This window comes from Lithobates pipiens, unplaced genomic scaffold (assembly GCF_037356315.1).
Source record: "Lithobates pipiens isolate NorthernLeopardFrog02 unplaced genomic scaffold, aLitPip1_a1.2 Scaffold_1, whole genome shotgun sequence".
Taxonomy (NCBI): Eukaryota; Metazoa; Chordata; class Amphibia; order Anura; family Ranidae; genus Lithobates; species Lithobates pipiens.
The window spans coordinates 21,028,678-21,042,906 of record NW_027507685.1 but is presented as its reverse complement, the minus strand read 5'-3'; the positions used below and the strand labels follow the sequence as shown (position 1 = coordinate 21,042,906).

General features: G+C 41.5%; 1 protein-coding gene across 5 annotated transcripts in view; it reads right to left on the bottom strand.

Annotated features, from left to right (window-relative positions):
* Positions 1 to 14,229, bottom strand: part of KIAA1210 (KIAA1210 ortholog) — a 171,842-nt gene that overhangs the window by 90,826 nt on the left and 66,787 nt on the right. For 4 of the 5 annotated variants that reach the window (XM_077484554.1, XM_077484474.1, XM_077484523.1 and 1 more), the window contains one exon: positions 486 to 562. In XM_077484554.1, the coding sequence (XP_077340680.1) occupies positions 486 to 552 (67 nt within the window). In that variant the 5' untranslated portion in view covers positions 553 to 562. Of the gene's footprint in view, positions 1 to 485; positions 563 to 5,887; positions 5,945 to 14,229 lie in introns of those variants that run through there. The other variant, XM_077484598.1, reaches the window with a different exon arrangement.

Below are 14,229 nucleotides of genomic sequence, written 5' to 3'. Positions count from 1 at the left end.
TATAGGGGAATTGATTTTCCATTTAATTTTTCAATATGTTCAAGGTTTCAAAACACTAGTAAATTTTAAATATTTTTCAAAACTCCCACGGCACACAGTTTAGAATCACTGGCCTAAATTAATGAAAGGCATTTGATTTTTTTATTGGATGCATTTTAAAGCAGAAAGTAAAAAAGTTTTTTTATTAAAATTGTTGAAATTTTTGTTTTACAGCACAAAATATAAAAAAACAGAGGATCAAATGCCACCAAAAGCTATTTGCAGTAAAAAAAAAAAAAAAAAAAAAAAAAAAAAAAAAAGAAGAAGAAGGCGGCCATCAATTTTGTGTACAGCGTCGCACGACCACGCAATTGTCAGTTAAAGTAACGAAGTACAGCATCACAAAAAGTGGCCTGGTCATGAAGGGGGGGGGGTAACCCTTCTGGAGCTGAAGCAGTTACACATTAGAACAGTCTATAGATTGTAAAAAACAAATGTACAGTTACCTGAGCAGTCACCAGGGGTCTCTTCATTCTCAATGGTCTGTGTTCCCTCTGCCGATTTTGCAGCCATAATTGTGTCACTAAGAAAGAAATAATCACGTTAGTCTTTTTCTTAACAGGCCATACTTTTGTGCAGCAATATGCTGAGAATAGAAGGCTTATAATTAGGGAGAATGTTCTCCTTCAAACTTTGCACACACTTCATTTGAATATACTAGGTGATATCTGATCGACAGCACACTGCCCATATAGGATTGTGTTTTGGAGCTCAATGCCTGAGCTACCACATGGTTCAAATAAGATATAGAAAAAAATATAATATAATATAATATATAAAAATACATACATATATTACACATACACACACACACACACACACACACACGCACAATGGTTCAGGTAAGTAAAAATGGGGGCACTGCAAGAGATTTTTCATCTCAATGCAAAGAATGCACTGAGGTGAAAAACCACAAAAGGTTTACAACCCCTTTAATCTTTCAGCCCGACGACCCAAAGCATACATCCAAAAATCAAAGGAATGTCTTCACCAGAAGATGATTAAAGTTTTGAAATGGCCCAGCCAGAGCCCAGACCTGAATCAGATTGAAAATCTGTGGGGTGATCTGAAGAAGGCTGTGCACAGGAGATGCCCTTGCCATCTGACAAAATCTGGAGTGTTTTTGCAAAGAGTGGGCAAATATTGCCACGTCAAAATGCGCCATGCTGATAGACTCCTACCCAAAATGACTGCGTGCTGCAACATAGTATTCGTTTAAGGGTGCGCACATTTATGCAACCATATTTTATTTTTAGTTCCCTCCACCTAAAAGATTTAAGTTTTTTTAATTGAGTTGTACAGTTTATAGGTCACATTAAAGGGGTTAGAAAAAAAATTTAGAAATGTTTTTATCTTTGTCAAATTTTTTTACATCACAGAAACCTGGCATTTTTAACAGTGGTGTGTAGCCATGTTAGACATGTTATATCCACTGTACCTTCGATGCTTTAATACTAAAACGTAGGATCTGCAATCTTGTTTGCAGCCACTCTTCCCACCCTTTATCTCCTTTTGCACAATCACACATTGCTTCATAATAGTGAACCTATTCACTAAAAATCAAAGGGGAGAAATTACTGAAACTGGAGCAGACAGAAGCGATGCATAATAAACAATCAGCATCTAGCCATAGCTTGTTACGTTTTGAAACTGAAAGCCTAGATGCAATTGTTGCTATGCGCAACTGCTCCAGAATCTTTCAGCGCCAGTCTTGATAAACTCACTTTAGAGATTATGCGATTGGACAGTGGAGGGAAGGGGCAAACAGTTTATATATATATATATATATATATATATATATATATATATAAAAAAAAATTTAATACACACACATATACATGCATTATTTATTGTACAGGAGCCAGTCAAGCACTGTACTCACAATCCATGGATCACAGGTGCAATAGAAGGCTCCTGCAAACTATTCCTCTTCTGGTACCAGGCACAGTGCAGGTTTTAATGCAAGTTAGATACACTCTCCCATAGACTTCTATAGTGTCCCATGGTTTTGGTTCTGCATGCAGGACTTTTGGAAGTCTATGGAAAAGCGCAGCTATCCCGCATGAAAACCAGACGTACACTGTGCTGTGGCCAAAGCACAGCAGATCAGTGTGAAGTTGCCCTAAACCCAGTTATATTAATATTTAAAGTGAATGCACTGAAAGAAAAAAACTTGAAATGAACAAGCTGCATGGAATCCGTTGCTTGCCCAGGTCTGTGTGAATCTATAGACCTAAAAACGTACTGAATGCAAACGCACAGAGGGGAGTGTAGTACACAACAAAAAAAATGAGCACCAATAAGTAACACACATCCCTAGCCTTCTCAGGGAACTACCACAACTGGCTCCAAAAGAGTCTGAAGTATTAGAACAATGTTTGCTAGTCTGAGCTAGGCAATATTTTTGGAAAATGACCCGGTGAGTAGTCATATCAAGAAACACGCTCAGGCTAGTTTGGCCAGCTTTAAACTATGGATGAGCAAATATGAAGAAATAGATTTAGCAGACTGACACTTGAGCTGGCAGTGCTGGTGAGCCTTTTATTTATATCTGTAAGAGACAATACATATCACTTGTGAAATCAAGTCAAAACAAGGAAAAACCCTCACATATTTGTTTTGACAAGCGACATTTTAGAGTTACATAAAAGAAACTACCACAAATAATCCGCACACAAAATCTCAGTTCATGGTCGGGTCAGTGCACGACTGTCTGCATTGTGTTTTTCACAACTCTTGGAAATCTCCCTTGTGAATTTCCGCCTTGAAAATCACGAGAAATAAGAAGAAGTGCCTTGTTAAAGACAAGGAACATATTATTGAAAAAAAAAGTACCTTCCATTTTTGGGGTCACAGACTTATTGTGATAGTGAAACTTTTGTATAGTAAGCCAAACTCCACAGAATGTAAAAACTCCATCAGGGAAACCATTCACCAGTAAACTTGTAAAGTAAAAATATCAGGCTGAACGGATGGGTTGAGGAGGCTCATCAGAAGATGGCTAGAGGAAGGATTCATGTGGTGCAATATTTAGCAACATTTTGGAAACAGGACTATACCAGCCATTCTCAACCAGGATGCTGTGGAACTCTACAGTTCTTCAAGAGATTGCTAGGAGTTCCTGAATCTGACGAGTTGACCTCCCATTGAATGGTGCCTTCATAGCTCACACTTGGTAAATTCAGGAGAATAACTCTAAAAGTCTCAAGGTTTTTCACCTTAATGCATTAGGGTGAAATAACCTTTGTTGCAGCTCCCCTTTTCCTTACCTGTACCCATCTGATCCAGCGATGTACACAAGCCCAGCAGCTCCTCATTGGCCATTGGCTCCTGCTGCTGTCCAACAAATCTAGTGACATGGGAGTGTGTGTGTGTGTGTGTGTGTGTGTGTGTGTGTGTGTGTGTGTGTGTGTGGGGGGGGGGGAGTCCCGTTGTCTGTGTCAATGGACGCAGCAGCAGTTCTTGGGAGCACGCACGGGTGCCCCCAGGGTAAGCGGCTTTCCATGGGGGCACCCAATAAAAGGGGAGGGGCCAGGCGCACACAAGGAGGATCAGGGCTTCTCTGAAAAACCATTGCACAGAGCAGATAAGTAGAAGAGTTTTTTTTTTTCTTTAATAAAAAAAATGAAAGCGCGAACCTTTAAAATCATTTTAAGAGTTGCATTGCTGTACCTGACCTGCGCTGTAGGGGTTGGATGTTTTATACTGAATCCCAATGCAAGGGTAATTTTTACTCATTGACCCCTGTTGAATTGGTTTTAGTGAGGGTTCCCCCGAAACTTTTTTTTTTTTTTTTTTTTTTAGGGGTTCCTCAGGGGTTAAAAAAAAAAAAAAAAAAAAAAAAAAAAAAAGTTGAGTAGCTGGACTCTACATCGCTGAAAAAAAGTGCCTTGGCTGATAGGTCATCAATGTGCTGCAGGCAGAAGGACAGGGATCAGACTACAACACTAACTTTGAAGGCGAGTGGCTGCAGCAGAGCATAATCAGTGTAGACAAGAGGGGCACAGGCACCAGGATTTTCATTTCTAGGTCATCTGAGCCAGCATTCTAGCGCTTACCCTGGATGATGCCTGCACCAAGATGGTACAAAAGGTTCACGAGTCATTTGCCATGCTGCCAAGAAAACCCAAAACTTGGTACAGTGCCCTTAAAGCTGACCAATAATGAAACATGGCAAACGTTTTGAAAGAGCAGGAAACGGTTAGGACCCATGTCAGGTTTTCCTTCCTTTCCCACCAAACCCAACCAATGCCCCTAAAATTGGGTCTTGCTGCAACCACAGCATAGTAGTCTGCGTTTTTAGAACGCTTCTGGTCCGCCTGTCGAGTGCCTACTGAAGGGTGATCCACCATTGATCACTTCAGAAGGCTAATGCAAATGTAAACTAGCACTTAGCATTTCCAAAGTGTGTATACTTCATCATCCAAAGCATACCTCGCCCAAGCATGAGCGCCAAAATATCAGCTAATTTTTTTTTACAATTGTAACATCTGTAGCTACAGTACTCCCCCTCCCTCTTTTTATATATATTTGTTTATAAAGTAATATGTTTCTCATTTATAGCAAAGGCTTGCAGCGTTTAAAAAAAATGTTTCTCAGCCACCTCTGTGTGCTCGTAGTAATGCAGACCATCTGGCTGGAGTGAATGTTTTTTTTAAAAATGTAACAGGAGGAAATGCCTTTGGTGCATGGGGTCACATTCAGCCAGTAATTACATGGGGAAAAAAAAGAAAAGAAAAGAAAAACATTAGGACCAGCAGCTATTTTACATACCAGTCAAAAGGTGGTCTTGTATTATCATTGACTCCACTACATTGCAAGTTCTCTACAGTTTTAGAACAATTATACCAGAAAGAAAACAATGGAAATACAAAGGGGGAACGCATTTTTAAAAAACATGCAAAGGCCTCGTCAATGAACTGCACCTTGACAAAAAAGACCATTGTTTTATAAAAGCACCAAGTAAGGGGATTAAAACATTCTTTGTTTTAGCTTTATTATTGGTCACATTACAGAAGGTCTTTTTTTTTTTTAATCTTAAAACATTTGTAATACTGAGCTGGCTCCTAAAAAATCAACAAAAAAAAAAAGGGAACTGATGTTCGTAGCTATTCTCTCTGCTTGGGGTGGACAGTGGCGCAGTGTGTCAAACTACACTTGGTGTCTCAGTTGCTCGTGTCCCTTTGTCACACTGGGAACCTGGTTCAGTTCGAACATGAAGCATGTATGCATGCATGTGTTTGCATGGCTTTTCTGCTCTGACACAGCTCAAAACACATTATTGAGTTAAAATTCTCAGTAGATTGTCTCTAGTGTGTGTGTGCGTATGTCTATAGGACAAGGGTGGGCAACCTTTTGAGCACAGTGTGCTGAAAAAATGTTTTCAAAGAAATTGAGCGGGCTGAATTTATAACAAAAAATTGTTAACTTCACACTAATCACTAAAAAGATTTTTTATAAAGTAGATGCTGTAAACTACTTGAATAATAGTCACCAACATCCTGCACTCAAATGCCTTAGATCAGCCCCAATTCCTGCACCTTAACACCCCAGATCACTGTACCCCACTGCTCATTTGTCCCCTCACCGTAACCCCCTGCACATCTGCCCCACCGCTGTACCTCCTTTCTACTCTGCCCTGCCATTGTACCCCCCTGCACTTCTGCCCCACCCCCTTCTCATCTGGTCCATCACTTAACCCCCCCCCCACTCCTTTGTTCTACCACTGTAACCCCCTGCACATCTGCCCCATCATCATAGCCTCCAGCTCTTCTGTCCCACCGCTCTACCCTCTTCTCATCTATGATATACAGAGTGGTGCAAGGAAGCAGAGATGAGACACATTTACCTGTTCTGGCACACTCATCCCCGCTGATCCACCTCTCGCATCCAGCCCATGTACTTGTATGCGAGATCAAATACAAGCATCTGAAATGGATACGCAATGATAAGCTCAGGGGCATTTTCTGAAAGCAGTGTGCAAGACCGGGCCCGCGCAGCAAAATTGGACATACATACATACATACATACATACATACATACATACATACATACATACATACATACATACATACATACATACATACATACATACATACATACATACATACATACATACATACATACATACATACATACATACATACATACATACATACATACATACATACATACATACATACATACATACATACATACATACATACATACATACATACATACATACATACATACATACATACATACATACATACATACATACATACATACATACATACATACATACATACATACATACATACATACATACATACATACATACATACATACATACATACATACATACATACATACATACATACATACATACATACATACATACATACATACATACATACATACATACATACATACATACATACATACATACATACATACATACATACATACATACATACATACATACATACATACATACATACATACATACATACATACATACATACATACATACATACATACATACATACATACATACATACATACATACTTAAAAAGCCTTCCTGGCTGCACACAGTGTGGCAAGTAGATATAGGCCCAAGATGGCAAGGTTAGTCTGAAATACATGTACGACTACTGTGAAACTCAACTATATATAATCAGATTGAAATTTGTTGCTTTTGAAGGATACAAAATAAAAAGTGCTCTATGTAGTAAACTTGTTAACTGTTTTACAAGATAAAAACAAGCTTGATGTTCAGAAGACAAGCTTCTAACTACAGGAAACACTGAGGAAGTTTCACACAGCAGGCAACCTCCATCCTTGTGGATGTAACATCAAAAGACCAAGCGCAATGCAGACATTTATCACTTCCCTCCCTGCCACCAGCCCATGTTCATAAAAAGCTCCTGAGAATTTCTGCTGGAACTCAGAGTAACCTCAAGTAGAACAGCAAATACTGCAGTGTATATGCTCCTACATGCTAGTGGATATTTGATTAGCACAGCATGCTGGAAAATTCTATGATCTTTTCTGCTAGGAGATGATTTTAGAGCGCAGATGCAGACAAACCTTTTGGACCCCTCTTTCTGTCTCCTCTACGATTGCCCATGCTCTTCTGTCATGTTTCCATTTAACCACTTGCTGACCAGCCTGTAGTAATCTTACTGCTGGCCGGCAGCTCCCCTAGGCACAGTGACGTACAAGTACATTGCGCTGAACTTCCTGGTTTACAGGCGTGTGCGCACCCCCCCTGCCTCTCACTGTGTATATTAGCAAGCTAAAGTTTGCATGAGTTCATCAGCAGGCTCGCAGCCAATGATTTTGGCTGTGAACCTGCTGATTGCTGTGGCAAATCACAGCACAGATCTGCTTGTGTGTTAGTAAACATATTGGTAGTTTTTTTTTTCCTCCCCGATTTCACTTGCCCTTGTTCAGAACTGAAATCAGAAAAGCTAGCCAGCAAAATCAGCAAATACACCTACTCTTGTTAGGTACAGAATTAACCCTTTGATTGCCCTCCTGATCATACCTGTCACCCAGCCAATGTATTAATTGCTGATCACCGCATTAGTGTCACTAGCGACGTCCGTCACTTAAAATTAAAAAGTGGTAGAATACTTATGCACAACTATGATACTAAAATAATAAAAAAAAGTTAATACAAAAACCCTCCACCTAAAAATATTTAATGAACCACTGCAACTATTGCAAATGTTTCTGGGACAGTGAAGAGACCAAAAAAATAAATAAAGTGAAATCCAGGAGCATCGATAATCTGCTACTAGCTGTTAGTGTGATCCTTTAAACTGCAAAAGAAACCAGCACCAGCCACCACTAAATGAATTGGTTGCTCACCTTGGAGTATGACCAAACGGTCACAAAGCGCCTTTTTAATATATGTATGTAAACGTTCTTCAGATTCCAATCAGTTCCAAGTGGCTCAATATAGATCTGCTCCTCTCGCTTCACGTTTTGCTAAACCGTTATAGATTAGGGTGCAAAGGGCCATGGGCAGTCGTGTATGATCACAGGTCCCAGTGAGAGCTCTTCTATCCTCTATCACTGGGACTCCGATAATCCATGACTGCCCATGGCCAACAAGAAACAAGAAGAGCGGATCCAGCTGAATAGCTGTGGGATTAAAGAGACATTAAATCCCAAAACTGATTATTTTGTCCAGTCTCTAGATGTTTATCTCCACCCTTTTCACCTGTTGATCCTGCCAGCAATACCCTTTGTCCTCGGGCGTTTCCACTGTGGATGGAAGCACAATGGTGACACCGTTTGACAGAAGCATTGTCAGTCTGGGGTGCAAGTAGTGTTGGTTAGACACACTAGCAGATTTTTTTTCTTAGATTGAGATAAAAAGGTTTTACAATAATAAAAACTGACCATTGTAAGCATACCTGACAGTGTTAAATGGTTTCTCTCCACCCTCTAATGGCCACTTTTGCTGGACTGCTTGGTCTGTTAAAGTTGAAAAATAAAAAAATGTACAGAATCCACAGATAAAAATAAAGGAAGAATGGCCTAAAGAAAACAAAACCAAAACAAATACAGCCACAACAGCCAAGAATTGCTAAGCTGCAATATAATACAATTTTGATTTATGGTGCATTACCACTTTACTTAACATGCAGCCTGGTCTGACTTTCACTGGGTAAACTTTCAGAAAACTAAAGTTCTGTATATGGCAGCCAAACCAAACTAAGAGCAATGTTCTGTTACTGCCAGCATTTTTATATATTCCTTCTTTACCCCTAAGCATTACACCAAATTCACTGCCAAGCAAAACAGTTAAAATTGTTGTTTGCAGAAGGCCCTAACCCCTTTGAAGAGAAAAGCAACAAAACAAAAAAAGAAACTTATTTTGTTAACAAGCATACTGCCTTTATATAAAAATGTCCACTTTATGTGTTGAATAGCATGGTTAGAGGCAGCAACTTGTCGAAAACAATGCAAGTTACAAACCCAGCAGTGTTTGTGAAGCCAGCCAGACCTACTGCCAGTGTTAAATGTGCCCCCTGGTAGCTTCATAAACAAGCAGTCATTTCCAGGACAAGTGAAAACTGGCCAAATTTCCTGGATCAAGCTCCCTTTTCTGGAATGAAACATACCACCGCATAAAGAGTAGCATTACCAAGTTCCACTATTTGCCGAGGAAATTAAGAAAAAAAAAAAATTACAAAAGTGCTGTACATCCATGGTCCAATGCATTCTGCATAGCGTGACTGTTTCCAAAAGGTACACAGGGAGCGTGTGTGTAAACCATAGGCAGGAGATTGCAAAGGAAAGCATAAAATATGGAACATTTATACAAACAATTCAAGATAACTTTTTTTTTTAAAACAAATTAACTAGGTTTGTATAGCATAGCAAAATAAAAAAAGTATACAAAAAAATAAAAAATGGGCTCTAAAAAACAACCAATCATCTTTAAACATTTTAGACATTTCTGTTGAAGGTCTAGAAGATTAAAAAAAGGATAAAAAAAAGAAGACCGGCTGACAAACTTTTTTTAAATTTTACTATACTAAACACTACACATGGATACATGGATACATACATACATACATACATACATGGATACATGGATACATACATACATACATACATACATACATACATACATACATACATACATGGATACATGGATGGATGGATACATACATACATACATATCCCCCCCATCTTTTTTTTTTTATACACACACCAGGGGCGTAACTATAGGGGGTGCAGCAGTCGCGATCGCAACTGGGCCCTGTGATGCAGGGGGCCCATGCGGCCCCCTCTACATATGGCCGGCAGCAACATAGGCAGCTAGGGGTACCAGTGCACCATGCACACGGGTGGCTGGAGGTGGAGGGTGACTAGCAGAGCTCCATGCTCGACTATCGCACTGTCTGCTCTTTAGTTGTGCATTCCCAGCATGACCTGTGTCCTCGGCCGGCTCCCCAGAGTACCTCTCTACTGCTCCATGCATTGCCGCTCAGTCCGATGTCTGTTCTCCCCAGCCAGAGTCCCGCCCCCCCTGAATCCGGCCCACACTGCACTGCATACTTCTCCCGGGTAAACAAACTTTAAGCACACAAATGCAGTGCACCCCTATGAGAGCCGGCTCCCCGGAGGACACTGCAGGCATGTCTGCCAGCCCCCCTCCTCCCCCGTCATACACAGATGATGAAAGGTCTTTCTGGGAGATATGCTGATCACCCGTCCAGCACACTGGATGGAGCCCAGGCCAACATGGATGAGTGCGCGGCCTGCAGCTTGGTCATGGTGAGTGAGAGGACCCCATCCCCCACACACCATTACTTACCCCCTCCATCTCCCCTTGGGGACAGGGGCCCCTTCTCACATGGGGACAGGGACCCCTTCTCACCTGGGGGCAGTAACTTCATCTCTCCTGGAGAAAAGGACCTCATCTCTTTTGGGGATGGGGACCCCATCCTGCCTAGGGACAGTCCCCCAATGGGGCACCTAAAAATAAAAAAATAAAATAATTAAAAAAAACGACTGATGCCAGTGGTGGAACTACAGGGCTCACAAAGGTCATACCTGTGACCACGCCCTGGAGTTCCACCGCCGGACTCGGAGGGAAGGGCCCTGGCTGGGGTTCAGGGGGGCCCTTCATGGTTTCTTGCATTGGGGCCCTGAAGGTTCTAGTTACGCCACTGACACACACTTTTTAGTTATATTACAGTTTGAAATGCATCTAGTGCAGGTGCATGAATTTACCTTCATGTCAGCTTTTTATAATGCCTTGAACCTTTGAAATCTGGGAGAGGGAGGATCAGCACTAGAGGCCAATCAGGTATGCTGACTGACCAGTTGTCTTTATTAAACTACTCAAGACCTCCCTGCTCTCCCATCTCCAAAGCATAATGGCCAATTATTCTGTACTTTCCACATAAGAAATGGAAGGGCTAATTAGACACCTTGAGATGACACAGAAGATGTGCACAAGACAGCTTTGAACTTCTGACATCAACAGGTATTTCTTTGCACTTCTGGAACACATAACAAAAACACTTTTAATAGTATATTTAACAGCCCAAAAAGAGAAACCAAGGAGTTAATTGTTAGGATCATTATACACTTCAGGGTGGTAGTAAACTCTGTTTTATGAGTTGCGCCTACAGGTAAGCCTATAATAAGGTTTACCTGTGGGTACAGAGAATATATCTCTTAAAACGTGCACCGTTTAGGTGATAGTCACATTTGTAGCGTCCGGTGACATCACTGACGCATTGTGTTCTGAATGGACAGCACAGCACACGAGAGTATACTGTACTTCAAGAGCAATGTGCCAGGATTGTGACTCCCGTGTGTATGTGTGGCAGTGATGCATCACATTTTTTCTAGGACTTTACTAACGCTTTAAGCACAACTGACGTTCTCCTTTAAAAACTCCACTTCCACACTCTTCTGCACTAGACACATTAATTGCTTCAGAAGATATTCCACCTGAAGCGCCATCCTCCTACATTTTTGGCAGATCTTATAAGCCACCTACAGGCGTCTTCCTTTCATGAAGGAAAGTTTACATACTTTCACTTGGGCAGAAATGAATCTCTCTAGCCAATCCCAAAAGACCACAAATGGATCTGTTCCAAATTATCAGGCTGCAGATGTTTCCTGCCAACATTCTTTTGGTTAATAATATTCAGTCTATATGGGTAGAATTTTCACTTTTTTTTTTAAATGCTCCATCCCTATCTATTTTTAATCATCAGCGCCAACAATTACAACAGCGTAGGACAGTAGACTGCTTGTACAGTATAGGTCTGCAAGCTTGCAAAACATCTTGTTTGCAGCAGAAATGGAATACCCAGGTTTCTGACAGCATATTCACAAGGATAGGTAGCACAGTCACCAGGAAAGGGAGACTATGGCATTCAATGCCATAAAGGAAAGGCTTTCCAAGTAGAGTAAAGCCTGAAATTACTAAAAATTATTATACACACACGATTTATATAGTGCCAACATTTTGCGCTGCACTTTACAATGTAGAGAGGGGACAGCACAATTACAGTACAGAAGGGACAGGAGGGTCCTCTGCTTGTGGAGATTACATTCTAAAAAGGTTCATATAATGAAAATGCACCCTGCTAAGAACATTACTATATTTAACCCTTTATGAAAAAAAGTACTTCAGTGCTGTTAGTAAACAAAACAAACTACCGTATTTATCGGCGTATAACGCGCACTAACTTGCATGTTATACGCCGATCCCCTGCCATTCCTAACCTTCTCTGCCGCTCTCGGCGGCTTTCAGGTATTTTCGCCCGTTCTCAGCCACATTCAGCCGTTCTCGCTGGCTTTCGTAAAGCCGAAAGATGCCGAGAATGGCTGAAAGCCACTGAGAACGGCCGAGAACGAGTGCCGCCGAGATACACAGGACATCCGCTCTGTATCTTAGTGGCGCCATTTTTAAAATGGCATAGACACTGGCAAGGCTGCAAATGACACTGATAAGGCTGCATTGATGGGCATTTAAATGTAAGTTTTTTTCCTTAAACGTCCCTCCTAAACTTGGGGTGCGCGTTATATGCCGGCGTGCGTTATATGCCGGTAAATATGGTAATTTAGGTACAAGAGAAGGAGTGGGCAAATTTAAAGTGATGATAAAGTCAAAGTTTATTTTTTTATTTTATTTTTTTTTAAATAAAAAAACCCAAACAAAAAAAAACACCATGATATACTTACCTGGTCTGTGCACAGATATTGCACAGAGCGGTTCCTTACCACTTTTTTGGTGGCCTCCCGCCAGCGCTCCTCACCACTCCTCCCTTCCGAGTGCCCCTAAAGCAAGCCTTGTGCTATGAAGGCACTTATGCGGGCATGCTCCAAAGCTGGGCTCCAAGTGTCGGACACCAACTGATGACTGCTAATCAACATGCACTTACCAGTCCAGAGATCCAGTTCTGTCCTCACCCAGGCTGTTAGGGTCCCCGACACCACCATCTTGCATGTGGGAAGCAGCCTGTGACCTCCTTTGGCTTCACAGCCAGCTCCATAGTGCACTATATGTAAATGGACCTGCAGCCTCCTGGGACCCGTGACGTGCCGTAGGAAGTTGCAGGCAGGGAGATCAAAACGGGAGCAGGTACAGGTATTTGTCAAAACTAGGTATTCACTATTAAAAAAATTAAACGCCTTCAAAAGTGATGTGTGTGGGGGGGGGGGGGGGGGTGGGGGGTGGGTCTGTAAAACACGCACACACACTTTCATTTTTAGGCGACATTCCATTTTAAAAAGAGGATTGTAAACCCTTACATATACCCAGTGAAGTGATCAAAGTCTCCTACCCAATTTGTACCCATTTATCTTCTGCTCCCTACAGATGTTGAAAGCACAGAATTTTTACAGCTTCTGAACTTTCAGAAAGCAGGGGGTGGGAAGTTAAAATCAGGGAGGGAGGAAGGCAACCCGCCCCCACACACAGCACACAAGAACAGAGCCGAGACTGCCAATCACAAGCTGGAGTCACCCTTGACTCAAATGCTGCCAAAAATAGCCGATGGCATTGATCACTCAAAAATTTATATTATATATATATATATATATATATATATATATATATAGATAGTGGTTGTACAGAAGTCACTCAGTAGATCTACTGCTATACAACTATTGTCCCCATACATGGTTCAAAAGTCATCTGGTCCCTACTGACCCGGACAAATAGCGATCCATTTATGGCAAACTATATTGTTTTGGATAGAGACATTTCTCTTCTGTATACTGCATTTAGAAGGGACACTGCCGTGCCCATGCCCCCTCTACCAGTCCAACCACCCAACTCCTAGTGACAAACAGCGTGAACCTCATGGTTGCAGTTGATTCTGTCTCTCCTGTAGCATGCAGTCCAGCACACTAGGTATCCGTACTGTGGGTTCGATCCCAGATTCTATGGGAAACCAGCTGCCAGGAAGGGAGCCAGACCACCGACGCCTTGCCACCTACACCAGGCACCATGCTTCACTACTGGTAACGTACCTTACCTAGTTCTGGTTACCCATAACTGCATTCCTCCTCAAACTAGTCCTCGCTGAGTAAATCTTCCATACTGTCTTCTTTAAATCCCGTATGTGCTTCACTGACCCTGTTCTTTCATATGCCAGGAATCATCATGCACCCCTTTAAATGACATCAGACCGGGCTTTAAAAAAGTTCCAGCCTGT